We start from the raw sequence: 27,812 nt of genomic DNA on the forward strand, positions 1-27,812 counted from the left end.
AACCACTGGAAAAGGGATGCAGAGGGTCCTGAGGCCGAGGTGATGGTGCGCTTTGGGGTGTGTGACACTGCCTTGCTCATGGGAAGCCCAACCGTGCTGTCTTTTTTTTTTTTTTAATTATTATTATTTATTTTCCTGATCACATGAGAAAAATATTTGGGTAAGAGGGTGCTGGGCTGTTTCTTCCCTGTCTGGACCGCCCTGATCCTCCCAAACACACCTGGGCCCCTTTCCTGGCCGCATTCCCGAGGCAGGTTTGCTGCTCCGAGCAGATCAAGTACGGGCTCATCACGAATCACTTTGGGATGCAAAAATTAACTGTTGCAAAGTCCGGACAAGCTCTGTAGGGCAAAAGTCAAATGTGATCTGAAACAGGGGTTAGTTACTGAAGTTGCAGGTCTCAGGTCGAATAAGAGGATTCAAAGGCACCGGCAGCTTCCCTCGACCGGGTAAGTTCACTCTTGGGAACAGGATCTTGTTTTCGATGTAGATGTTTAGTCTTCCCTGAACTTAGATCACTAAGTGAAAGTAGGAAAACAGAAGCAGATGAGTCTGTGAACTTTCTCTTTACACGTCAGCACGTCTGCTTTACTCTGCCAGGGACCCCAGCACACTTGTTGCATCTGGGCAGAAAACTAAGTGGGTTTCTGCTATCAAGCGTATCTTCTGATATTATTTCCCATTGCTGACACTTGCATCACTGTGGCATCCTCTGAGATGCCCGGGGGTGTACTTAAAATGAGTCACTGACTAGAAGTACTTACATGTTGGTTTTTTTCCTTTTTTATTTAATCATAAAGGATCTAAAAATCCGTGCAGACTTTGTGGTCACGGGAATCTCTTACATTCACATGGGAGTGGGCCAGCAGCTTCCCTTGAGCGGGGAAAAGTGAATTTCTGTTTTCCAGTCATACTTATTTATTTAATCCATCTGATGTGGTTATGAATGAAGGATTCGGGCACCTGTTCTGGGGTATGATCTGCTGCCTGACAAAAACTTCAGGTCGGTGGGAAGCAATGGCCCCGGCAGGAATTCAGCAGAAGGAGCAGAATGTGTCACGAGTGGTCAGAAATAATAAATGTACCGTGAGCATTTGATTGTGATGAATGTTCTGATTGTTCCCCTGGGAGCGGGTGAAATGAGTGCAATTTAGGTAGTTTCCCTGCAGGTCTTGTGCTGCAGCAGCCAAAGTTACCCGTTTTACCTCGCCGCAGAGGCCGATGCTGCCAACGGCACCCTGCTCCTGGCACTCGACGGTCCCCGGCGTCCCTGCCACCGCCCCAATAAGGGGAATATGTTCCGTGCAAACCTGAGGAGCACCGTGCCCATCACTTTGCTCAGACCAAATACCTCCCAGCAATTAGAACTGATTCTTAATTCTGTATTAAGGCATTATATCTTTTTTGGCAGATTAGAAGTGTGCTTTTGATGTCTCTAGAGCAAATTTTCAAAATCCAGGTACTGACGTAAGTGACACCTGGCACATATCAAGGGGATGCAAAGTCAGTAAAGGTGTAGTCACACTTTCTTCGTTGTCTGTATTATAACAGAAATAGTTTTATTCCCATATTGTATAGGGTCTGGCTTCCAACACTCGTTCTTTTTATTGCAACCCTGACTCTCATGATCCTTTGGATGATGCCATGAACTCCAGATGTCTGGGGATGCTCTGTACCTGGACAGACGTGCAGAAAGGCCTGGCCTTGGTGCTCCCCAGGTGACACCAGGGCAGAAGCACGTGGCTGCGACCAAGCATCCCCCAGCGGCAGCGCTGCCACCCCCTTGCTCTTCCCACCAGCACCTTCCCAGCTTTCGGCTTTTCGGGTGGATATAAAACACTGCTCACAGGCTGCTGCCGAGGGAGTTATTCTCAAGATTTCAGTGTAACCAGCAACCGCAGCGAACTGGGTGGCTACCTTTGGTGGGGCAGGTTGTATTTCTGGGAGCAAAGGGGTTTGAAGTGGGACTGGCTGAAATGCTTTTGCACAAATAGGTAATTAATCAGTAAATGAATAGCTCCCGCACTGAGCTCTCCCACTTTTTGTGGTTGGCTAGTAAAAGCGTGGCTGGCAAGCTGCTTTTCATAGCCTGCTGTGGAGAAATACTGGGGGGAGAAATCAGCACTTGGTCTCAGTTCATCTGAATGCCATTGCAACCGTGTAGTCAATATTTTATTGGATGAGCAGATTCCTGGAAAAATGCTCAAAGTTCAGGAGAAGGTTACCCCATGCCTGGGAATTGCCCAGTAACATTGTCCAGGTGCTGTTTTGTTTGCTGTGATGATCACAACCGTTCTTGGAGGGGCTGGTTGTGGTCCCAGAGGGTTTGCGCAGTCGGGAGACCCTGGGGGAGCAGAGGTGGCTGCGGGATGCAGGGCTGGCACCGGGGTGCAGCATCTGGCCCAAGGGGTGACTGAGCTAGAAGCCACAGGAGGGAGGTGGCCCTGAACACAGGTTTTGTGTCACTGCCACCACTCCCTGCTGCTCCCCCCCCCCGCAACATTGTAGCCCGACAACGGGTGAGGTTCATTGTTCGCTGTGGTTTTTTTGCTCATGCAAACTTAAAAAACCCCTCCAGAGCTTTGTGCTGGGGGGTGCCTCCCTGTTTGCAGGCTGGCCTGCGCCGGCTTCCAGAGCTCACTGGGCACAAATAGGGGAAAAGGCTGCGAGAGGGTAGTCCTGACCTTCGGCGTAACCCAGACACTGTTCCCAGGAGGAAAAAAGCTGGTTTGTGTTAACGTCAGTGGTGCCATTGTGCGGGAAGCCCCGGCCCCTCCATGGGAGCGAAGCCCCTCCATTCATCACTCAGCAGCTCCGAAGCTGGAGCGAGGCCAGAGGGCGAGAGGAAAGGGGCTGCCTGGGCTCCTGCCGCAGAAAAGCTTTTTCTTTAAGATCTTGTCTGCTGGTAAAGTCACAAATAGAGCTGTGGGGCTTAACAGGAAACCTTAACTGCGTGGATCCCCTCCCCTGCGGCATCTGCTTGGCTTCTCCCTTGCAGGGCTGGCCGTTATTGGAGACTCCCTGGCGGGGAGTTGATACCGGGGCCGTTGCTGTAAATAGGAGTTATTTAAAATGCGTCTTGTGCACTCAACAGCCAAACACGAGTCCCCTGAGGACAGCCTCCCCTTGCACCCGGTGAGGCGGGTGTCCCGCTCCTCTCTCTGGTGGCCATTTCTGTACATGCAAAAGAAAAAAGTAAGGCAACCTGCAGGGTTTGTTCTTGGGAAGATGCCACTCAGCGGCATGCCCTCTGCTTTCCCAGTGAGCAGCTCTCGGCCCTGAGCCCGGCACAAGCCAGAGCCGCCCTCCCTGCGCCCGCAGCACAGTGATGCTGCAGGTATAAGGGGGATGAGCTGGGGACGGCAGAGTGTCACCATCCCGTGTCATAAAACTTCTCCCCTCACCAGCCTCCTCCATGCACAGCCCTCTTCACACAAAAGGAGAAGAGTTTTTCTCTTTGCTTTAGTTTCGGAGAAGCGCAGGGGCCACGGGGGTTCCCAGCAGACCCTCTGTGTCCTGCCAGGAGTCGAGGCTTCAGCCCTTCTCCTCTGGTGCCAGGGCTGCGGTTCTGCCTGCAGGGAATGGCCTGGGACTCGACCCTCCCGGCAGCCTCCTGTCTCCCCGCGGAGCGCTGGTGGTGGCGCGGCTGGCGGGGTGCAGGGTGGGGACCCTGCGGTGGCGTGTCCTCAGCCCGATACCCCGGCACTCCCTTATCCCCGCTCTGCAGTCGCTTGTGGTTTCTTCCAGGAAACATTTGTGCGATGAAATGAAGCTTTCCTTGGCTTGAAGCACCTATAATTTACCCTGATGTAAATCATACGGAACCTGAAGTTGAGAATGTGGAGCTGGCGTAAAGGCAGAGAGTGGTGTTTCGGAGTGTGTCCGCACAGCATTACGCAGAGACACCCTGGCTTTGCCCCACTCCACGTGAGCTGAGGCCTTGTGGCTGGAGCTGGCACCGTGCTGCCTGTCCCTGTTGGGGGCTGTGGCCACCACGCAGCCCCCGTCCTGCTCGGGGAAGGCAGAACAAGCTCCTGGCAGCCCTGAGGGTACAGTCATAGCTGGACCCCAGAGCTTGTCACAGCATCTGTCTGCTACAGATAACTGCAGCTGCATCGCCTGACCTACACTGGTACCCACGTGTCCTTTAGGAATGAGCTCTCTGCTCCTGCTCATCCTTGCCGGGACGTTTCCTCCTTTCTCGTATCTCTTCCGTGGATGGTGTTCTTCCCAAGTTAAGGTGGTTGTGTGCAGGCAGCCCCACAGGTTGGCAGAGCAGTGGGTTTGCAATGGCTGATGAAGAAAAGCGCGTTCCCCCCCTTCCCAACCCGCGCTGACCGTGCCCATCCCACAGCGTGTCCTGACCGCGTCCTCCTGGCTCTTGCAGAGTTCGCCGTTTCACTCGTGGAGAAGATGCAGGCTCAGGAAATCCTGCGGAGCCTGCGGCTCCCCGAGTTCGACGACCTCAGCCAGTTTTTCCGCAACCTGCCGGCCACGGCGCTGGTGGGCATTGGTGCCTTCGCGGCCGTCGTGGCTTACTGGTTTGCCAGCCGGCCCCGGGCTGTGAAGCCGCCATGTGACCTGCGGATGCAGTCGGAGGAGGTCGAGGTGAGGCCAGGGGCACACCAGACGGGGAGGATGGCTTTCGGCCGAGGTTTGCATGCCTGGAAATGAGCACAGGGGATGCCAAAAGGTGCTTTTGTTTGGTTTGAGGGTTCCCCAACCCCATCCTGAAATCAGTCATGTAATGCGCTACACCAGGGATCGCTTCGCTCCTTAATTCACCTTTTCCTGTAAACTGGAAAACTAGAATACAGCCCATTGATTTATTGTCTTAGATATTCCACAACATTTTGGTCTTAGCTTTGCTTAACCATCCAGATCCAAAAACTGCAGGAGCTGCCATTGCATGGGAGAAACCACTGAAAGGCAACAGCTGATAAGATCAAATCAGCCGGCACCTCTTGTGTGTGCCCATTACCGAGTTTGCTGCTGCAAACTTTGTAATGATAAGAAAAAGCAGACCCGAATCCATGCAGGGAGGCTGAGGAGTTATTAATTTTCATGCTTGCAAAAGGTTTTAAAGTTTAATAAAGCTGCTCCATTTTAAAGAGCAGAAATATTTCTGAAAATTGTTTCCACTTAAATTAATATCTGAAAGTGTGATGAGAATTTTTAAGGTCTTTTGTGATGGCCCCTCGAAAACCTTATTGTCTTTAATTCCAACAACTTTTGAAAAGGGTAGGAGGGATTTACACTTTCCAAGCCAATTTTCCCCTGTGGTTATGGCTTCAGTGAGACTTTCTCTTGGCTCCCAGTGTGCTCCCGGTTGGGTCGCTCTCGCCCTGCCTGCCTCCTGCTCCTCAAACACCCTGACTGCACCCATGCACCGGGGTCTGGAGTCTGGCCTCTGCCTTCATCTGTCCTTGGTGTTGGTCTGGATGTCCTTCAGAAGGTGCCCGTGGTGCCAGTCCTGGGGACCTGAGGAGTCCAGAGCAGTCGCCCTCCCCAGCATGTCCCCACTCTGTTACTTGCAGATTTATAATTCCTCCTCAAACCTCCTTGGGAAATGGCAACCATCTCCTGTGGCAACGAGCTGGGTCAAGCGCTCCTTTCTGGGCAGGTGGTTCTCCATGTTACTGGGGAGCCAAGGTGGACGTCCCACCTCTCCTGTCCCGTTGGGTGGTGGGGCGGGAACACGGTGGTGGCTGCAGAGGTCTCTCCAGCATTTGGGGAGCGTGCTGCTTTATGGTTCGGGGTTTCCCCATCTCCCGACTGTGTCGCATTATGTCATGTCGTGTCACACAGGGCCTGGATGGGGCACGCCGGTCGGTGATTGGGGACAGCCCGCAGCTGCTGACGCACTACTACGATGATGCCAGGACCATGTACGAGGTCTTCAGGAGGGGGTTCAGCATCTCAGGTGAGAGCATGGTGACGGGGAGGCCTGGCAGGGAGAGGTGAAGGATGAGACGATGTAGAGGTCCAAATGGTGTGGGAGGCTCAAAGGCTTAGGGAAGCTCAGACAGTGTAGAAGCTGAAAGAGTGTGGGAGGCCCAAATGGTGTAGAGGCTCATTTGGACTCAAAGATCAAGGGAGCATGGGAGGCCCAAAAAAGGAGTGGGAGGCCACCAGAATGTGGAAAGCCACAAAATTGTAGAAATCAAGAGAGTGAGAGGCTGAAAGAATAGGGGAGGCACAAATAGCGGAGAGGCTGAAAAAGTGTAGGAGGCTCCAAGGATGCAGGAGGCACAAAAAGTGGAGAAGCAAAAAGAGTGTGGGAAGCTGGAGGAGATACAATCACTGAAAGAGTATGGGAGGCCACAAAAGTGCAGTGGCCCAGAGAATGTAGACCCTAAGAGAGTGTGGGAGGCCCAAAAACTACAGAGCGCTATTACGTGTGGGAGGCCAAAAAAAGTGTAGAGGCCAAAAAGGTGTGGGACGACCAAGAGGAGTGGGAGGACCCACAAGTGCTGAGGCCAAAGACTGGGAGGCCTGAGTGGTGAGGTCTGTGGAAGGTCAAATGACTGTAGTGGCCCAAAGAGTGGGGGTGCCAAAAAGGTGTGGAAGGGAGAGAGGACCACAGAGTGGGAGGCCCAACTGCAAGATCCAGAAAGTGGGAAGTCCAAGGAGTAGAGGCCAAGGATGGAGGAGGCCCAGCGAGGGGCAGGGCGGGTGCTGCAGCCTGTGCTGCCCATGGTGGTGCGGGCGCTGGTTTTGGTGAGGGTTATAATTAGGGTTATTATTTGCAACGTGCATTGTTTTGCCCTTAATGCCATTGAATTTTACTGTGCAGTCTCTTGGTACTTTTTGCCGCCACTGGAAGGCAGCTTAACGTCCTGAATATTGCAGCATCAGCAAAGCTCATCATAAATCATTCATTTCCAGAACATTTATGAATACATTAAATGGGGCTGATCTGAGCACAGAACTGTGGAACCCAACAGAGCTTTTCCTCCGCTGCAAACGCAGATACTTATTCCTGCTTGTTGCTGCCTTTTCATCAGTAGCTCCTCCAGCTTACCTTTCATTCCACACCAGGGCAGGGTGAGGGACTCTGCCAAAAGCTCTTCGGAAAGCTGAGTGTGGTGTATCAGTCCATCACCCTTACCCCATGATCGATGGTACCACCAAAGAGCGCTCGCACAGTTGTGAGACATCATTTCCCCATCCAAAAAGCCACAGCGACTCTTCCCTGCTCTATCATAGCTATTTCTGTGTCCGCTGCTTACAACGTCCTGCCTCGTTGAACACACCAATTTCATGTCAGATTATTATTTTCGGTGCCACGAAAAGCCTCAGTGGAATCGCAAATGTTCCACCCAGCAGGATAGGGGTAAATAAATAACTGGGTAGGAGCATGGAGGGATGGATCTTGTGCAGGTAAGTACACTTAGCAAATTAATTAAGCTTCTCAAATATTCCTCCTGTCACATAATGCTGTGTATTGTCTTACCCTCCTCCGGAGTTGGCTGTGCTAAAAATAGCAGTTTTCACTTTGAAGTGTTTAAATCAAAAGGCAGCGAAGGCAGTGGGAGATGGTGTTTGGGATGAAAGCCCTCGTCAGACAGTAACGCTCATGCCGCCTTCGGAGAAGTGTCTTTAAATGAGGGTGTTTGGGGGCAAACTGCTGCCGTCCCCTCTGCAGCTTGGGGACAAGGACTGAAGTGACTCTGGGAGACCCCAGCAGCCAATCTCTCATTATCTGCACCTGTGTTTTTAATTTGATTGGGTTTGCTGTGAGCTCTGCCCCAGGAGTGAGAGTCGACCCTGATAACAACAGATTTACTCCTTGAGGGCTCCGCTGCATCCCCGCAGCGTGGGCAGCGCATTAACTCCCGGCACTCCCCTGTAACACCGTCATCTCTGCTTGTGTCTTCCAGAAAACGGCCCTTGCCTGGGGTTCAGGAAGCCCAAGCAGCCCTACCAGTGGCTGTCCTACAAGGAGGTGAGCTGGAAATGACACCACCGCGGAGTCCTCTCCCCCAGTGCCCTTGCCTGCCCGGCAGAAGAAGGGGGTGTTAAGGCATCCGTCAGTAACACGCACAGTCTAGACCAGGAGGTTGCCAACATGCTGTGCAAGGGCTCCTGGTTTCCCCAGCCAGGCACACCTTGGTGTTACATAGGTGTGTCGGGAACATCCCGGCATTATATAGGTGTGTTGGCTTTCGGGGACCAGCTCGATGCCATTTCCCTGCTCTTGACTGCAGCACTGACATGCTCAAAGCCATGGGGCATTGCCAACCAGAGGTCAACTGCTAGTCAACTACAAATGGCTCATGGTGACATAAAAAATTGAGCTTTTAGATAGCAAATACAATAATTTGAGAGCCTCCCTGTATAAGCTTAGTCTTCACTTAGTTTGGTATTGCTTATATTCCTCTTTTTTAATGTATTTTTTTTTCTCTCCAAATTCCAGGTGGCTGAAAGAGCAGAAGCTCTGGGTTCAGGGCTTCTTCAGCAGGGCTGCAAGCCATCCACAAAGCAGTTCATTGGGGTCTTTGCTCAAAACCGTCCAGAGGTAAGGTTTGAAGTTCAACTTGATGCTTTATTAATAATGTTCCTGACTTGTGAGCTTGCTTTATACTTGAAGGTTGTTCTCAAGTGTGTTAAATCTGCCTCCATGACCCCCTTCTCACCTTCATGCCATGATGTCCTCCTGCAGTGGATCATTTCTGAGCTGGCTTGCTACACCTACTCCATGGTGGTTGTTCCCCTCTACGACACCTTAGGTCCCGGAGCCATTCGTTACATCGTCAACACAGGTAAAAACAAGATTGATGTAATCTTCTCAGAAACCAGTTTTGTTGCTCAGAATGGTTTATTTTCTTCAGCTTTCCAAATTTTACTCATTGAGTGTCTTGAAGTCACTTAGAGATGTTTCTGGGGAGCTGTGTCCCCATGCTGGGTCAGGGCTGCCTCTGCTGCATTTCCCACGCGCCCGGCCATGCACAGCCGTGGATGGGGATGCTCTGGCAGCGGGAATTACTCCACAGCCACCCAATCCTGTGCTGCTTCATATTTTGCCTCCTAGATTTTTTAGCCCACATGGTGAGCAATTTTAGTGTTTTGAACTGAATCCCAGGGTAATTGTAGATGTCAGCTACAGCTTTGGCATTCATTTAGGTTAGCTAAAATTGCAGTAATTTTCTAAGAGAAATATATGTTGCATTCTCAGGTTTCTGATGTTAGCCTGAAGTCAATATCAGAACTGATATAATGTTAGCTATCAGCCAGCAGCCTGTCTTGCATCAATAAAGATTTACTGTAAACAACTCCTTTGGCTGCTTTTCTTCTAGCTGACATTTCCACAGTCATCTGTGACAAACCTGAAAAAGCCAGAATACTCCTGGACCACGTGGAGAGGAGAGAAACGCCAGGGCTGAGCTCCATCATCCTGATGGACCCATTTGAGAAGGAGCTGACAGAGAGAGGAAGGCGCTGTGGGGTTCGCATCCAGACCATGCAGGAGGTGGAGGTAAGTTTGCTCTCCCTCTCCTTTTCCTGTATTTTGTAGTTTCTGTTAAAAAGACAGTAAAATATCCAGGGACTTGTGAACTGCGTGGCAGGTTCAGTGTCTGGAGAACAGAAAAGAGCAGCTTGTGGCTGATACTGCTGATGCTCAGTGCAGTTGCCTCTCAGTGTTATTCCTTGTTGATAAGAGCCAACATTTCAAACTTTCCTGCTCAAATAAGGTATCAGCTGCTATTTAAGCCTGGGAAGGGGGGTTGCTGTTCGAGACACTGTCCTCCTACACGTAAACCTACAGCCTTACGCTTTTACGAAGCAGCCTGGATTCAGCTCAGCCAGCCCAAGCACTACGGAATCCAAGAATGGCATTGCAGTTGATGCAAGAAGCTTTGGATAGAAAAGATGACCTAAGTGTTAGCCACAAACTTTTCTGCTCTAGCTCACGCTCTCCCTTAGCGGTTTGCAGATTATTAGCAAGTGGGTTACACCACAGGAATTTAAGTGGAAATCATTTTTGTTACTTTAATGTCTTTCAGGACTGTGGCCGTGAGAGTCGACACGTGCCTGTGGTGAGTGTTGGCATGCCGCTTTTCCCCACTTATGATTGCAGCTGCCTACGTTACATACAGGTTGCCCAGAGAAGCTGTGGCTGCCCCATCCCTGGAGGTGTTCAAGGCCTGGTGTGGTGGGAGGTGTCCCTGCCCAGGGCAGGGGGTGGCACTGGATGAGCTTTAAGGTCCCTTCCAACCCAAACCATTCTGTGATTCTATGATTTATTGCACCGCCAAGAGAGGAAAGGTTTGCCCCGGGCAGAAAAAGCCAGCGTGTCCCGTGATGCTCTTGGGGTGGGAGGCAGTGGAGGAGCCCAGGGACTGTCGATACCACCCATGAAGATGGGCAGCATTTGCTTCATACCCTCCGCCTGGGACACTTAACTGAGGTAGCTCATCCTTGCTGAACATGTTAATGAGACAGTAATTAAATGCCATTTTTAAGCCACACTAATTCCACTACCTTACCGAAGCGGCACGGGGGGAATGTGTTTCCACCCTTGGCTTTCCAGTGGGGTTTCTATAGCTCAGAAACGCTACTTGGCAGTATTTCTCTGGGTTATTTCTGGAAAATTGCATTGATATTTTTCACTGGCTGCTCATACTCGTGCAGAACCTTCAAAAGCAGCCTCTGATTTTCAGGCCGCTTATTTATTCGTCGGTGACCCAAAATAGCACACACATGCAGCAGTGCTGAGAATACAGAGATACTACTGGAAACGGGAGCAATCGGCAGCTTCAGAAAGCTGTCCCCTGTTGTGGATAACCACAGGTTTCCAGAATTTATCTGGAAATCAGTAAATTATCTCAAGTTTTCCCCCACACCTACAGGTATAGATGGTATCTTTGAAAATACTAACCGCAAGACAAATATTCCATCAAAGTCATCTTACACTAAAGCACGCCCTTAACGCAGCTGGAGCAAAACATATGGGAAGAATAGTGACTGCGCCAACTGAAGAAACCTGAGTTTTATGATGGTCTTTTATATTTGCCAAGGGGAATGAAAGCTTTTTATGACAGAGCTGAGATATAATTGGTTTGATCTTTAAGTTTATACAATGACAACAGTCTACCATTGACCCGTCTGCATTTGATTGATGTGATTTTCCTTGTGTATTTCTAGCCTCCTCGACCAGAAGATCTATCAATTGTCTGTTTTACTAGTGGCACTACAGGTAAAAGAAGATGTGTTTTAATCCTGACATGTTAGAAAAGATTATTGAATTATTTATTAGCACCACCTCAATATGTGCAAATGTGCTGCTATGCTGGTATGGCAATTTCTATGCATTTTTAATATTTAAGAACATATATGTGCATACGTTTCTGTAGATTGCAAATTAAAAATAATGCTATATTTATTTTTCACTTGAATTCCCTGACATACACTTTGGCAGTACGATTTTCCAGTTGTTTGGAAATCTGCCCATGTTTCTGCTTCCCCTTTGCAGCGTAGCTATGAAGCTCTTGATTGATGGGTATTTACCTTCTGCAGATGTTTTAAAAAAACCCGGAAATGTGAGTGCACAGCTTTCCATTCTCTGTATCCTAAGCACACCAACGTCCTCAGCACCTCTGTCTCCTCTGCTGTGTGTCCCAGCTTGCTGGCCTGTTGGCCATGTCCTTGGGTTGGCCCTGGGGCACCACGTGCTGGGGGACGGGCCTGGGCAGCCCACGCTGCCAGCACTCCCATGCCGCTGGACCCTTTTTCTTGGAGAGGAGCAGTGGCATTTTCCTGCTTGTTCGTAGCAGGCACAGTGCTTTCTCCTCTCTCCAGACCCTGGTTTTCGTAGGGCTTGCAGGCCATGTTGGACGGGGCTTGGAGCAACCTGGTCTGGAAGGAGGTGTCCCTGCCCAGGGCAGGGGGTGGCACTGGATGGTCTTTAAGGTCCCTTCCAACCCAAACCATTCTATGAGTCTATGAATTTCCTACTCTCGAGAACTCGACCTACATAACATCTATCAAAAAGCAGACAGTGCAGATCATAGAATCATAGAATCTTCATGGTTGGAAAGGACCTTTGAGATCATCGAGTCCAACCATACACACACAAAAAAAACCCCAAACCCCTACAATCTCTGCCACAGATGCACAAGGCATGAATGCTTGGGGAACTGCTTTTATACTTACCTGCAGGGAAGGACCACGCTCTGGGGGCTGCTGGAGTGGCTCTTCCAGGTTCACCTGGGCTCTGGGATTACCTAATGCTTGGTCCTACCCCAAAGGATTTGGGGTCCTCGATTTGGCCTCCATTCATTTAGGCAAGCAGAAGGTGCTGTTTGACACCAAGCTGCCCTCTGAGGAGGGAGCTGCTGCTCCACCTGCGGAGTGCGAAGCAGAGCAAGAGGGGACATCCTCATCTTCCACCTCCAGAAGACTCGTACTGCGCAGCAGGTAGGCAGCTGCTTTGTCAACTCCCGTACAAGCTCAAAATGTGTTAAAAGGCTTTGGCTTTTTTACCTTCATGCACCGTTCTTAGTTCTGAGGTCTGTGCACTCCGGAGTACACGAGGCAGTGCACTGTGAGAGGAGCCCGTGGCTCTGCTCCGTCTCGGCAGTGGGAATTCCTAAAAGGCAAAGGTTGAACCCAGTGCAGGAGGTGGACCTGACAGCCATGTGTGCTGGGAGCGCCGGCTCTGCCGGCACAAAGTGGCCAGGCACAAGTGGGAGCCGTGCCTAAGGATACATACGGTGGGGCACAATTTGTGTGAATTTTAAAGTGCAGAGCAATTTTTTTTTTAAAGTCACGTTTTTGTTGATATTTTTATTTCTAAATAAGAAATTCTGAATTGAGAAGGGGGTTTTGATTTTTCTTTTTTTATTTGCAAATGCAATCATAGGCTGGTTTCTTTCTGCTTTTCTTAGGAACGTGCCTGGAGTTACAGAAATAGGACAACCAGGGAGCTTGTTTGCTTTCTCCCACCCAAACCAGAGATATCAAATTCCGCAGGTTATGTGCAAACTAACCTCCCGCAGAGCAGTGCTTTGTGAGCCACCAGCCCATCCTTTGCTGCTGGAGGACTTTGCACATCACCTTCTGGCTTCTCCAGGGGTTGCATCAACACTCTGGTCTGGTTCCCGTGGTGTGTTTTGACGTAAAAGTCTTGGTTTTTTGTATAGCCCACATCAGCATATTTTTAACGATCAGAATCGGAATTTTTCTTCCAACGGATATGTACTCAAGGGATTTTTCAATTCTGAAGGGCTCTAAACATTTTTTTATGGTGCGAAACAAATCTTAGCTACAGTTTGTAACCTGGAATTGCAGTACTGGAAATAATTTTAGCTGCTTATAAAAAAACCCCAAAAGTAGACTTTAACATGTGCTGTTCTTTGATAGGATGAGATGTCCAACTGCCTCCCCCGGGAGGAGGGAGAGGCTGAGGTTGCCGTGCTCAGATGACGAGACCAACTTTCATTGTTTTACCAAGAAACCATCAGCACCCAGAAATGGGCCAAAGCCACACAGATGCCCCCAAACCATCAGGATACAATTTTTCATGCAGGCTGCTCCAGAGAAGCAAACTGTCGCCTCCTCAAGGAAATGTAACCGACTGGATTAAAATTGCTTCCCAGCGGTTTCTCCCAGCCTGCCAGGGCACAGCCCAGAGCCTCCCAGCGGGAGGAAAGCACATGCCAAAGTGCCGATGGATCACGCTACCGAGTTAGTGCTGGAGCTGCTACTTGAGGTACCCGTTTAGTGAAGTGGAAAAGGTTCTTCTGTTGCTTATGAGAAGGGTCAAACCAGCCTGGCACCAGGACAAGGAGAAATTGCCATACCTGGGCTATCAACTGACTGGGATCACAGCGCACCCATTTCCATAAGAAGACACTCGCAGGTGTGTCTTTACAAGCAAATTCAAACTTGAGAGCAGTGTTACTGATTGATTTTTTTTTTTTATTTTTTTTTTTTTATTTAAAGGAAAAGCAGTATCACTGCCAACCTTTTTCTCTCGAAGTGTTAATTCTGGGAAAGGGCTTGTAGCAAGGGGCACTTGTTCTGCTGGCTCTTAAAACAGAAGAATGAAAAGAGGACAAATTTTACAGGAATTCCCCAGCCCAAAAAGCTCCAGCTCCCCCGTGGCAGCATGGTTTGTTGTGGATCTCTCCCGATGAAGGCTATCCTGGCTCTGACGCTGCTGCTCATGATCTTAAAGGTCCCTTCCAACCTAGACGATTCTATGATTCTACGCTCTGCTTTGACGCCGTTATCACTGCAGCTGATAATGATGCTCAACCTGCTGCGGGCAGGACATGGGGGAAGGAGCCACGACCTTCATGCTGCTTCCAGGCACCTCACAGCGATTTGAGCAGAGGCATTGAATTTGCATTAAAAAAAAAAAAAGAGTAAGTAAATGAGTCTCAAAGCATCTGAGAAATCTTCCCAAAAAAGTCTGGAGAGCTGTGTGAAGGTGTGGGAGCCAGATCTGTGGCTGGTATAGCCGGAGGGCACAATTTTGAATTTCCAAACCAGCACTGAGCACATTCTCTCCACCGATGCGCAACCCGCCGGCTGCCGATGCAGAGAAATGCATGCAGTGTCGCGGGAGCATGGCTACGTGTGGAATTGCGGGGGCTGAGCGTGTGCATTTGTCTAGACGCAACTGAAATAACAGGAGCACTTTCTGCGTCGTTGGCATGTGTTTACAACGGGCATCGGATCGTGGAGCTTTTCTTGAGGTCTGGATCCACGTGTGCACCCAGCTGTGAAAATAAGCACCTTGAAATGAAACCTGCCTGGCTGAGCCGGAGCCCACAAGCCCGTCTGTACAAGACATTAGGGCAGGAGCAGTTGTGGTCAGCAAAGATGTCAGCCCCAGCTTCGCCTCTGAGCTTCGGAGAAGGACGAATGTGAGACCAAAACAGCTCCTGTGCACCCTGTTCCCACGCAAGTGTTTGGGGCTGAAGTACTCAAAGGCACTTGGAACACCAAATGCGGATTTTCAGTAAAATACACTGTGTTCAAAATGTCCTGCTTTAGCGCAATAAACGCATGCAATAATTACTTTTGTTTGGGCCTTTATTCCGTTGTTTGCGAGGCTCGATGGAAGTGATGTCGGCAAAGCCGGCAGGGCAGAGGGCTCGGCACCCGCAGTGAGGGGCTGCCGGCGATGCAGCCTGCAAACCGCTCTGAAACCGGGAGAATTAAGCAAATTTTTCTGTGCTGAGACTGATTCACAAAACACCAGTGCCCCTTCCTGATCTGAGGAAGCCAGAATGAAGTTCTGGCTGATTTATAATTTGCTGAGGCCGTTGCATCCATCGTTAAGTGTAACGATGTGGCAAAGCTCCCGCCGGCATCCCTGCGGCAGGGTACCCGCAGGGAAAGCTCCTCCCGTCGGCTTTCGATCGAATTAAAGCAATCTGCTTAAAAACACACTGGAGAGAGAGAGGCAGAGGCTGGCTCTGTAATCTTTATTCGAGCTGAGCTACACCTTTTGGAAAAAAACCCTTTGAGGGTGATGACGAGGGACAGTGCAGTGACAGGACACGCGCCGCAGGGATGGGGCTCTGGGCTCTGCTTTGTGTCCTTGGAGGCTTCAACCTGCACGTTTGTTGTTTAACAAACACCGTATTTTGGCGTACGAACAGACACAAAATCCAAAAATTGTATTACGGTGCGGATTCTCAGCTCCGAGGAGAAAAGAGGGTGAAAAAGCAAATGCGGGCGGTGTGGAGGTGCCCACGGGTGACGCGCCATGGGCGCAGTGCCCCACGCTGGGGTGACACGTTGGGGCTTTGCCATCTTCCTGTCCCCGTCTTCAGGTCACCTCTGCTCCGCCGCTGACAGTATTAATGACTTCCCTTAATTGCGGTCTCATGGGGTCGTCTTGTAGCCTCATTTCTACCATGTATTACCTGTTTTCTGTATTGTTTGGGTTATCCAGCGCGCTGTCTAAGTAAGAGTTTAACAGCCTTTTAAATGAGGTCTGTGGTGTTCAGGATCGTTTTTAGTCAAAATCTGTATGAAATAAATCCTACCTGGAGAGGCTGGGAAGAATGGGGCAGGGCTGGTGGCCATGCTCACCAAGCGGCTCTGCCTGAGTAATCTCATAAATTGTATTTGGGCTATTTTTGGTGGAAACTTGTTCAGAGTCCCCAGTAGAAATGTTCATGTTATACCATGTTTCCAGTATCATTTTCTTAAATTTTGAGGGTTGCAATAAGTGGTTTTGATGCACGTTTACTCCACAGTAATGACTACAAAAATTACATAAATTTTAAAATTCAAAAAGAGAAATTAATATTGTAACCATTTCCTGGTTTGTTGTGTTTTGTTTTGTTTGTTTTTTTTTTTTTTAAGCTTTTGGAAATTACCTGCTGTCTCGTCTTTTAAAATCGCTCTTTGTTTCCTTTCAGGGAACCCCAAAGGTGCTATGCTGACTCACGGGAACGTGGTTGCTGATTTTTCAGGCTTTCTGAAAGTGACGGAGGTGAATACCCTGATTTAGAAAATGTTTCCATGTGCGGAGTGTGGGGGTTAAGCTGCGTCCCTGCACGGGCTGGAAATGTGCTCCTGCAGAAGGAGGTGAAATGTCTCTTAGAGGGCCAAATCCGTGGAAATGGGAGCAGGTCTGAGCTTACAGCACTGGAGGGCATTAAATCCCCTTTCCAGCCCTGGCTCCCTGGCTCTGTAGGGCTTAAAGTGCTTCTGAGAAGCAACACTGGCTCCTGTAAATCGATTAATTAATTATTTTCAAATAATTAGGAGAGCAAACAAGCCCTGTGTATTTACAGCTGGTGCTTCAAGAAGAGCACAGGGTCCACTCCTAAGGGTGCCCACACAATGTCATCTTCATTTTTTTTTAAAGCTTTCTGCATATGAAGTGTGTATATATGAGAACATGTAAGTTTTTATGAGAATGGTTAACGCCATTGATATTAAAGTATATCTCGGTTTCCATTATACATTTTTTTAAAAAAGCGTAGTGCTGGCCAAGTACCCGTATAATATGTTTCACGCAATGTGTAATCTTGTGTTTAGAAACAATGTAGGAAGCAGAATTGCTGTCGCACAACGTATTAAGGGTTATATGCAGTATGTACCTAACAAATATAAAGAATCTTTTTTTTTTTTTTTTTGGTAGTAAACAGGCAATTCCGTAAAGTAGTGATGTACGTATGGGATGGACAATTTGTTACCTTACAGCCCTTGCTGGTCTTATCATTGGTGCTGCAAATACTGCAGTTTTATTATCTTAATCCTTGAACTTTCTGAGATTTCCAGGCCGCTGTTACAAAGAAAATTGGACACGTGTATTGTTGGGATTTCTCACATCACGTGTCCAAGCATTTGCAGGGTTGTGACTCCAGTAATTTGCGGTATGAAATGTCAAACCCAGCGGTTCGCTGCAGCCAGCCCTTGGGCTCCGCAGTGCAGAGCTTTCGCTGGGTTTGGAGGCAGCGAGCTGCTGAGGTGAAAGCTGATGCGTGGCTACGGCTGAGTTTCAAAGGGCAGGAACGTTTATTTTGGAAGAGGACTAATTTAGAGGGAGCTGAGGGAACTTGGCATCTTCCAGGACCGGGCCGTGGAAATGGATTTAGTGTTCACTGACGGCAATGGGACTCTTTGGTTAATCTCTGTGGTATCAGATTGAGACCTAAGTCTGGTGTAAGTGGCGGTAAATTCAAGAGCTTCAGTCACCAGAGATTGTTGGCGAGAGTGTAAATGCCAGTGGCTGATCCGCACGATTTGGGCAATGTCTAATGACATTTCATAGTAATGAAAACAAGCAAAATGCAAAATACTTGAAGGTAGTATCAATTCATAAAATAAAAATACCCAAAGCTGAGAAGTACCATAGGTTTGCTGTTTATGTGCCAGTTTTGCTTAGTTCAGTGATTTTTATAAATGGAACAATTTTAAGTGAACCTAGAGCTTTATTATAAGGTTGATCCCAAATGCTAAGAAGCAGTTTTCATTTTTATATTTAACTGGACAAGTGTGCCAACTGTGAAATTCAATGTCGTCATTTTGGTCTGATTTAAAACCAAATCTTTTATTGTCTGGTCACTTTTAGCAGCGCAAACAAAAAGCGGCATAGCTAGTGATGCTAATGGTTTTACATTACTGTGCTTGCAGAAAATGAGGCCAATTTGAAACAATGTATAAATAGGTCTACAGGCCCTAATGCCTTAATTCGGAGTGGCACATAAAATATTGTGCAAAGGGATGCTGAAAACCCTGCGTTGTCAATCCTGTTTGACTTCCCTAGGTAGCGGTTGGGAGGGCATACCCAAATCTGACTTGCGCAGGTTTAACTCCAATAAAATATTCCCCGAGGAAGAAACTCCCCTGCCTCCATCCACCACTGCATCCCAGGGCACGGACTATCGATTCTGTCACAGCAGCGGAGATGCAAAGTGGGTATAAACTGCTAATACTGGGAGCTAATAGATTTTATACCACTGGCTTTGGTGCAAGTTATTGGGTAATCAAGCTTTCAGGTTTTTTAATCCATAATATTATGACAAGCCTTACCCTTGGAAATGCAGGTAGAAAGGCTGATTTTCTTTTGGGGCATGGGTCAGGTCAGGCTCTCCGGGCCTTTGTTTACCCCAGCCTGTGAGACAGAATTAAAACCTTGGCACACTGAAGACTTTGGTCATTTTAATTTTTTGTGTAATCTGTCCAGCCTTCTTTTTCCCCACTGCACCTGTCTGTGGGGCAGTGATAATGCCCTTAAAATTACATTTTAATCACTTGAAATGATGAGAAACACTAACAGAAATCATTAGGTTTTGCAGCTGGAAAAAAAAAAATCATAAATTTTTCTGATAGATTCTGGTTCAAATCGATGATTAACCTCAGGAAAAGAAAAAAAAAAAACCTGTAGCTTTGGCTGTAGTAACACTGCGAATCTCTGATGGGCTCTGTGGGATGTGGAAAGCTGGTGTGGCTGTAGAGCCCCGCTGATCTCCAGGAGGCTCCTGCAGGTCTGCACGTCCTGGGCTCAGCGTCTCGTGGTAGAAAGCAATGGATAAAAACTGGGTCCATTGTCAGGGTGAGCCTCTGTTTCCAGCGTGGCTACGATACGCCTTCTGCCATGGAGAGCCCTCTCCGTTGCCCTCTGTGTACATCTCCGTGCTCTCTACTCCTCCTGCTAACCGAGCTTCATTGCTGCTGTGGCTTAACGCTTCACCTTGTATGCTGCTCCCTTCCTCTCTCGACAATCTTTACCCTTTTGCTCCTCTGGTGCCATTTTTCTTTTTATTGTTTTATGACTTTCTTGTTGTCTTCCTGTCAGTGTTTCTTTCCTTTCTGTCTCCCATGCCCTTCACCTGCAGAAAGTGATCTTTCCGAGACAGGACGATGTGCTCATCTCCTTCCTGCCTCTGGCTCACATGTTTGAAAGAGTTATACAGGTAAGAAACCTGCCTGAACTGACGAGGCCTCGTGGGGCTCCTTGTGTTTTCTTCCAGAGTCAGTGGTCTCCTACTTGTGCGGATGTACACATTTCCTATTTGCCTTTAGCACACATGTTTGAGAGAATGGTACAGGTAAGGTCCTAGTGTCAGTGGAAAACATCTTTTTCCACGCCAAACAAACAAACAAAAAAATACTAAATAACCAGCGATATCTTGTAGCACTAAAAAAACTTGTACTCCAGAAGCGCCACGTGCATAACACCAGGGCCCAGACTCTGGTCTCAGTGACATGGTCATGAGTCCAGAGCCATTCCAGGAGACTTTCCCAAGCTCTCCAGCTTACACCGGTGGCTCTGAGATTGGAAAATGGCCCTTTGTCAACAAGCAGGAGCTGCTACCTGCACCATTTTGGAGGCAGCTTCTCAAATCACTCTAGGATGAGGTGTCATGGGAGTAAAAGGATTTTTCGTGCCGTTTTCTACATCAGCTAAAATCCTTTTATTGCATAAATAATCAGATCTGCAAAAAAAAAAACAAGCCAACAACTTGCAGATACTGAAAAAGAGGAAACTAAGATCATGGTGTGACACACGTGATCCTCCTGGCAGGGCAGCGTACGGTGGGCATTAACTGGAAGCCAGCGTCCCCTGGAAATAATGGCAAATAGAAGTGTTAACTCGTGCCAGCCCGCAGAACTGACATTTCATGTCTCTTTTCTGAAAAGATAGGTGATAATTTGTGCTGCAATCAGCGTGTTAGGCAAGTCAGCGAGACGATCACACCACTTCTCCCAGCCTGAGAAGCTGCAAACTAAAAACTGATCCAATATGCAAAGATTGGATCTGGATTCAGTTGCAGCTCTGTACTTCCACAGGGAGGACTGTTTCAGGCTGAAAACATACTTTTGAGTCAGACAAGCATTTGAATATAAGCCTCCCACTTCTGAGTAACATCCATGCCAGAAATAATATATTCTGCCCTGTTAAAAAAACAACTTGCAAATTGGAAGTGAAAGTCCATGAACGATTTGGAGAATTACAGCCCAGCCTATCTTCACTTGTAAGTCTCATTTTAAAAGGCAAGCTGGGCAGTGTGGCGTCATTATTCAGGTAAACTGCTTTGCCAGCAAACAAGAATGTAATTATTAAAAAAAGTTTAATAATTAAAAAAAATATTAAAAAAATTATTAAAAAGTCATCTGATGGGGGGGGGCAAAAGTTAAAAACATTTGAAATATGTACATCTGAACCAAAGGATGTACAGGTTAATCCCCTCTACTAAGAAAAAAAAAAAAAATCATTAATATAAAGATTTTTTCAAAAAGGGTAAAAAGTCATTTTCAAAAGCATGCTGAAGAGCAAGCACTGTGTCAGCTTCCCTTGCTTTAGCCAACATTATTGGTTCCTGGAACTTACAGTTAAAATTAAACAGATACCTTCTTCAAAGATAAAGATTTCTAATAGTTATTTATAATTCCCAATAAGACCGCTGATTATATTTTCCTTTTTACGTTTTTTTTTAAGTCATGTGCATGTGCAGTGTAAAACTGAGATTTGGCAGCGTGGTGTTCGTTAAACCCACATCACATGCATAAAATTCCTGTGGTTTCAGTTGATGGAGAGACAAGCTCTAACTGGTTGACAGAGCAGTGAGAGCACTCTGGTTAGCATTACAGATTATTCAGGAGTAGCACAAGGAGACATAGGTGTCTCTTAAAGAGTTTTTAACTGTTTTAGTTATTTGCGGAGAAAAGTTGACACAAAGGGAGCTGACATTTTCCACTTGCCCCTTGCAGAGCTCAGACAGCTCAGGAAAGCTGAGGATGCCTCCTCCTGCTTGTGCTCCAAAAGCAGGGAAGGGATGCTGGTCTCGAATTCAGGAGCACAAGCGATAAAATACCAGTTTTACCCAGTTAGCGACTAGTCCTCTGACTACCAGAGCTGCCGCTTCAGCTGCCAGTTGGCTCATCGCAGGCAGCCTGCCCGGCCCAGTCCCGCACTCCCAGCTCCATTCTGATCTGATTAAAGTCACCTCTTTTCCTTCCAAGTACAAAACTTCTGGATCTGTAGTTTCCATACGAGCAAAGCACCTTTTATGAAGTGGGCTTCTATTTCTGGGATACAGGATCAGGCACTGTATTGCTAACGTAGTCTGTATTGTTGTATTTAAACAAAACTAAAGTATTAACACCTAAAAATCGGCTGACCCTCAGTATGTTTTACAGTGTTTCTTAATACTCATTTCTTTATTGACAACAGTTCCTTGTGCTGTGAGCTGCTGTGGTAGGTCTGGGCTTCAGAGGAGAAGTTCAGATCCAGAATCTGACCATAACTGACTTCTCCATCCCCGTATGCAGGGGACGAGGGGAAATCCCTTCTAAAAGCTTTGTTCTTCCAGGAACAGTGGCAAATTTGGTGGATGCTGAATTGCCAGTACTGAAAAGTGCCCAGAACTATCCATCTATTTCTGTTCAGTGCAAAATTTACGTATATTTATATATATTTCTAAAGCCCCGTTTTTGCCTTACTGAGAGCAGACTTTCAGGAAAGGCACTTCTGCGCGTGGGAGGGATGCTCTGCCGCGGGAATTCAAAGGGACGGGGTTACATGTGCTCCTTTTTCTTCCCATCAGTCTGTCGTGTATTGCCATGGCGGGCGAATTGGGTTCTTTCAAGGAGATATTCGTCTCTTGTCTGATGACATGAAAGCATTGCGTCCAACCATCTTCCCGGTCGTGCCGCGGCTGTTAAACAGGATGTATGATAAGGTGAGTTTAATTTTGCCCTTTTTTTTTGTAATAATGAAGTTTCTGTCCCTTTAGTACTTATCTGAAAGAATTCCCGTAGTGGCGGGGATTTCCTGAGCAGGGGGTACTGTTTCTGCCTCACTGCAAACGCATTCTTACCCTGCGTAACTGATGCAGCCGCTCCAATCTGTAAGTCTGTATTATGTTGATTTACACAGACTGCAGGCATGGCTATTGCACGTTACTATGAAATCCCTCTGTATTAGGCTCTTCCCCTGTTCTCACTGAGGTTTCCAGTGACGTTTCCAGAGACGAGGGATTTTTTCATCACAGCAACACCAGGCAAACCTGGAAGCCTTTTTGTGCCCTTCAGCCAGTTTTGGAACTTGAATCTCTCTTTCTGGTGGCAATGATGGCTGAAAATCAGGAACTGCAAAAAGACTGTGAGGATTTAGGCGGTGTAAATGTGAGGTTGGCTTTTGGATCTAGAAATCTTTAAAACTAAGAGATGGTCTTGAAAAGGTATTTAAGCCAGACACGTCTGGTCATCATGGTAAATCTGTTTGAGCAGCTGGGAATATTTATTCCTCAGAAGACTTATCCTCTAAAGATGAGCTTAAGCACAAGCTACTGATTTAATTTTTTCCCAAGGTCGGGACTGTTGGCTCAGGGGTTCTGGTGCCTCGTTAGAGGGACAGGCACTGGGGGCTTCTCGTTTGAAGAGATGTAGCTCACGCTGGTGTCTGATTACGCTCAGGTAAACACAGCCCCCAGCGCCGATACCTGCTCTACCTGCCAAGTATCCAAGTTGCTCATTCCTAGTTGCTCAGATTTCATTATTTCACTGAATCCTATCATAGAAATCATATAGAAATAGCAGTTGTGTAAATCTAGGCAAAGCCCGCCCCATCATCCTCTCTCCTTTTCTCCCCCAAAGGAACAGGATGTACAATAGCAAATAGAGCGAAACAAGCCACTCCTTGGTTTTAATCCAATAAAAAATCCAATAAAATAACTCTATTGCTAATGTAACCGTGCCCTACCTGGCACAGGCAGCACGTAAAGCTGTAATTGTGGGCACAGCAGGCGATGTTTCCTCTCTCCCTGCGCTCCCGCAGATCTTCAGCCAGGCAGACACGTCCCTCAAGCGCTGGATCCTGGAATTTGCTGCAAGACGGAAAAAGGCTGAAGTTCGAAACGGGATCATTAGAAATGACAGCTTGTGGGATAAACTTTTCTTTAATAAAATACAGGTAAGGAATTTCAGAAAGGAGTCTAAAGTCAAAGGACTGTCATTTCTTCTACCAATGACTGATCTTGCTTGAAGTCAGCGTGGTCCGTTTGCCTGTTGATGAACTGCGGGCAACTGCTACTCACTAGCAAATGGCAGACGGATAAATTGAATAGAAAAAGGAAATGGAACGCAGTTAGTTATTCAGTGACCTTTTGCATTAACTTTTGCCACATTTATTTTTATTTATGTATTTATTTTTTAAGCACCGTGCATAAGATGCCAAAATTTCAGCTTCTGTTAGGGATAGTTTTCCAGAGGGGAAGGGAGAAGGCAGACTAAGATGGCTTTTACCACATCCCTCCTTCAGGAGCACTGAGAAATATTTGGGTGCCGTGCTTTGGACCGGGACCCGCCGTGGCTCTGCCCGTGTCCCATGGGGAAAGTGTTTCTCCTTGCTCACACTCAGCACCAGGCAGGAGAGAGGATCCCCTCGGAGCCACGCCGCTCTCCTCCCACCACAGATGGAATTCAGGAAGGTGCTCAGGAAAAGAGGAGTATGAGCAAAGAGACATCGTAGTAAAGTTTTCTGCAAATTCGCTATAGATATGATTTGGTTTAGGGTTGGTCTTCAATTGGGCATATTCAAAACCACTTTTTTTTTCCTAGGAGAACAAGAATAAGGGTGTAGAGAAAAATGCAATGGTTTAACATTAAATGATTTTTAACACAAAATGGTTTAACAAGAGGGGAAAGAAATGAGAATGCCCTGCTGTGTGCCACACATCTCAGTAAAAAATGATTAAATTGGTTTAAACAAGGTTTTTTGGGCTCTGTACTACTCCAGGAGCCTCTGATTACTTCATATTTTTTTTTAATTGGATAACTTATATGGAGCCATGCCACTTTATTTTTAACTAGAGAAACTGACTGTCCTTTTTGTCTGCGGATTAGTTGTCCTCGGTTTGCGAAGAGAGGCGAGTTCACAGGACGCTGAGGGGAGCGCAGACACGAGGCGAGACAGGCTGCATATTGATTCGGGATCTGGCGAGACTGGCAGACTCAGTCGGGAGCTGTTTTCTTTTGTGCTGGGCTCTCTTTTTACTTGTGGAATAAGAAAAAGGAAAGGAAGAAGGGGGAAAAAAGAAGTAAGACGCGACACAGGAATTGATGTAATGCCCTCCACAAATATTTGAAGGTCATCTGCCTTAAAAAAGGGACAGCATTGTTTTAGATGGCTTGGGAAGCCAATTCATTAAAAATGATGAGGCGCAAATAAAAAAAGGAGGGGGGAAGAGTCTGGGTTTTTTACCCACTGGTTCCCGGAGCCGCTGCGTGTCCTGCAGGCCAGGGCTGGCTCCCCGCAGGTCAGCCCCGTGCCCAGGCAGCAGGAGGTGAGACCGAGCCGCTCTTCCTGCCCCGTGTGTGACTCCTGCCCCCCGACAACCAATGGTTTTTTCCTTTGGACACTAATTCTACCCGCAAGGGACACAGTTATTAAGATTTAGCTGGGGTTTTATTCCTAAAGAGAGATTCAGGGCCAGTTTGTATTTCTGCATCTATTCTAGAGAGAACATTTTAGAATCATGTAGAACCATGGAATTGCCTGGGTTGGAAGGGACCTTTCAGATCATCGAGTCCAACCATTAACCTAACTCTGACAAAAACCATCACTAAACCACGTCCCTCAGCACCACGTCTGCCCGGCTTTTAAATACCTCCAGGGATGGTGCCTCAACTGCACCAGTTCCAATGCTTAATAACCCTTTCAGTGTAAAAATCTTTCCTAATATCCATCCTAAACCTCCCCTGGTGCACCTTGAGGCTGTTTCCTCTTGTCCTGTTGCCTGTTCCTTGGGAGAAGAGACCGACCCCCCCTGGCTACACCCTCCTTTCAGGGAGTTGTAGAGAGCGAGAAGGTCTCCCCTCAGCCTCCTTTTCTCCAGGCTGAACACCCCCAGCTCCCTCAGCCGCTCCTAACAAGACTTGAGGGTGTCCCAGACCCCTCACCAGCTCCGTTGCCCTTCTCTGGACACGCTCCAGCACCTCAAGGTCTTTCTTGTTGTGAGGGGCCCAAACCTGGACACAGCACTCGAGGTGGGGCCTCCCCAGAGCCCAGTACAGGGGGACGGTCACTGCCCCGGTCCTGCTGGCCACACTGTTGCTGACACAGGCCGGGATGCTGGTGGTCGCCTTGGCCACCTGGGCACACTGCTGGCCCGTATTCAGGCAGCAGTCAACCAACATCCCCAGGCCCTTCACTGCCAGGCAGCTCTCCAGCCACTCTGCCCCAAGCCTGTATCGCTGCATGGGGTTGCTGGGACCCAAGTGCAGGACCTGGTACAATTTGTTTAAGTTCTGTATCAGCAACACTGACCGACACTGCCGGTTTGGCCATCAATAGTAATTTGTGATGTTTTCTTTTGTTTTCTCGTGGTCGCAACCAGGCAAGTCTCGGTGGGTGTGTTCGCATGATAGTGACAGGCGCTGCCCCTGCGTCTCCCACCGTCCTGGGCTTCCTCCGTGCTGCCCTCGGATGCCAGGTGAGCTGATGGAGATGTTCGTTACTGTCAGCTGGGAAATGCACTGCACTGAAGCAAGGTGATCGGTTGGGACCTTAGAACTGCATCTGGGGACAGCTTTCCTATTCCTAACATGGCTCCAACTGGTGTCCCCACAGCTCTGCTCCCGCGGCCCTGGGCTGGACTGGGAGCCACTGGTGGCCCTGGGAAGGGAGCAGCAGGTGGGCACTGCTTGCGCTGCAGGCAGCTGCCAAAAAAATTCATAGACTCATCCCATCTGTCTCTCAGCACTTAATCGAGTACGTGCAATTAAATGCACTTCTGCATGTGCTAGGCACTTTGTTACAAGAGTTTTATTCTATATATAAATAGAGAAAGATAATCTTCAGATGGCAATTTAACCCACTGAAGATGTCTACTCCGTTATTTCCCTTTGACTGGGAAGCCCAAGGCAACCAAAAGGCTTCACTCAAGAGCCTAAAATTAGTCAAAAAAAATTAAAAGGTGTATTTTCAAAACATCCCACAAAGAAATACCTTCTAATAAGTTCCTCTCATAGAGTAACATTCTTCCTGACTCAAAAGCTAGGTGCTTGAACTTGTCTTCTTACTATTTTCGGCTCTACAGAGCTATGGTAACTCATAGGGTTGTAAATGACATCTTGTATACAGTGATAGCCAGGGGAAGTGTCCCTGTGGTAAATGTGCGACTGTGTGTCACAGCTGGCAGGATCAGCTCACCAGACGGTGCAACAGAGGGCAATTCTTCTAATTTTATTCTGTAATAGTGAAATTATCTACGCTGCTTTAAAGATACCTGTTTCTTTGTCAGGTTTATGAAGGTTATGGCCAAACAGAATGCACAGCTGGATGCACCTTTACCACCCCAGGTGACTGGACATCAGGTAAGAATTTTATTCCACCGCTTGTAGAATGCACATTTCTTTTGAAAATTCTGGACTGTAACATCGCAGGGTGTTAGGCAGCATTCCCCACCGTGTGGATAATCTTCAGCAAATGTGGTGTTCTTGAAAGTGTCACTAGTCCAGAATAAATACACAGGGATCGGACGTTGGGCATGTTTGCCTGGGGAGGTTTGGAATTGTCCCATAAGCTGTTAGTTGCAATAGTGCACCTTTGCGCTCCTGGCCTGTGAGTCCTCTCTAGAGCACTGGAGCTGAATTTAAAAGAACATTTGTTAGAATGGAATGCTGGAACAAAGAAAAGATTAATACATTCATGTACTTAGTGAGCAAACCCAGGCTTCGAATACAGATCCACCACTACTCAATACTTTATGTATCTCAGGCTTTCAAAACTTCTGAGTCTTGTCAAAATCAGATAAAAATTAGCACTAAGTAAGATTCAGATAATACATACATACAAGTATTGCGGCTTAATTTCTTCTTAATATAATTCATCAGTATTTATAAAAATTTTCTGAAATGGGTATCATACCCATTCAAATGAATACTAGTAGGAAACCTGGACATTGGATATCAATGGCTCTGGCTAGTTAAACATTTCCTTCTTTCCAACCCAGATTTTCCATGGCTGGAGAAGAACACAGACTTTCTTCTCCCAGCACAAGTGCCCACCATTTTGGTTTTCTTCAAACCAAAACCACTCCCTTGCAGATACCGGTGTGTGCTGGGGCTCGCTGCCCACCGGCCCCTGCCTTGGCTAGCACTGGGCAAAGCAGCACTTGCGCGCCAACACTGCATCCTCATCCTTGGTGCTCTTCCATCTGGCTCCTTGGCAAAACAAGACATCAGCCCGCAAGAGATACAGCGCACGAAGGGCTGTGATGCAGAGTTCTTCTTCCAGTTCATCTTTCCTAGTGGCTATTTTTTGGGGGAAGAGGCTTGTTTTGCCCAGCGCAGTGCTCTAGCTGTGCTTGTTGGCCATTGCAGGTGTTGTC

The 27,812-nt window shown here is 47.7% G+C and overlaps 1 protein-coding gene across 6 annotated transcripts in view; it reads left to right on the forward strand.

Moving 5' to 3' along the window:
* Positions 1 to 27,812, forward strand: part of ACSL6 (acyl-CoA synthetase long chain family member 6) — a 58,174-nt gene that overhangs the window by 22,244 nt on the left and 8,118 nt on the right. For 2 of the 6 annotated variants that reach the window (XM_074603529.1, XM_074603528.1), the window contains exons 2-15: positions 4,388 to 4,608; positions 5,809 to 5,923; positions 7,884 to 7,948; positions 8,420 to 8,521; positions 8,666 to 8,765; positions 9,300 to 9,478; positions 10,008 to 10,040; positions 11,149 to 11,200; positions 16,386 to 16,459; positions 19,314 to 19,526; positions 22,026 to 22,160; positions 23,258 to 23,392; positions 25,818 to 25,913; positions 26,724 to 26,796. In XM_074603529.1, coding sequence (XP_074459630.1) covers positions 4,388 to 4,608; positions 5,809 to 5,923; positions 7,884 to 7,948; positions 8,420 to 8,521; positions 8,666 to 8,765; positions 9,300 to 9,478; positions 10,008 to 10,040; positions 11,149 to 11,200; positions 16,386 to 16,459; positions 19,314 to 19,526; positions 22,026 to 22,160; positions 23,258 to 23,392; positions 25,818 to 25,913; positions 26,724 to 26,796 — 1,593 coding nt within the window. The remainder of the gene's footprint in view (positions 1 to 4,387; positions 4,609 to 5,808; positions 5,924 to 7,883; positions 7,949 to 8,419; positions 8,522 to 8,665; positions 8,766 to 9,299; positions 9,479 to 10,007; positions 10,041 to 11,148; positions 11,201 to 16,385; positions 16,460 to 19,313; positions 19,527 to 22,025; positions 22,161 to 23,257; positions 23,393 to 25,817; positions 25,914 to 26,723; positions 26,797 to 27,812) is intronic. The other 4 variants (XM_074603532.1, XM_074603530.1, XM_074603533.1 and 1 more) reach the window with 2 other exon arrangements.

Source organism: Larus michahellis, chromosome 11 (genome assembly GCF_964199755.1).
Source record: "Larus michahellis chromosome 11, bLarMic1.1, whole genome shotgun sequence".
NCBI lineage: Eukaryota > Metazoa > Chordata > Aves > Charadriiformes > Laridae > Larus > Larus michahellis.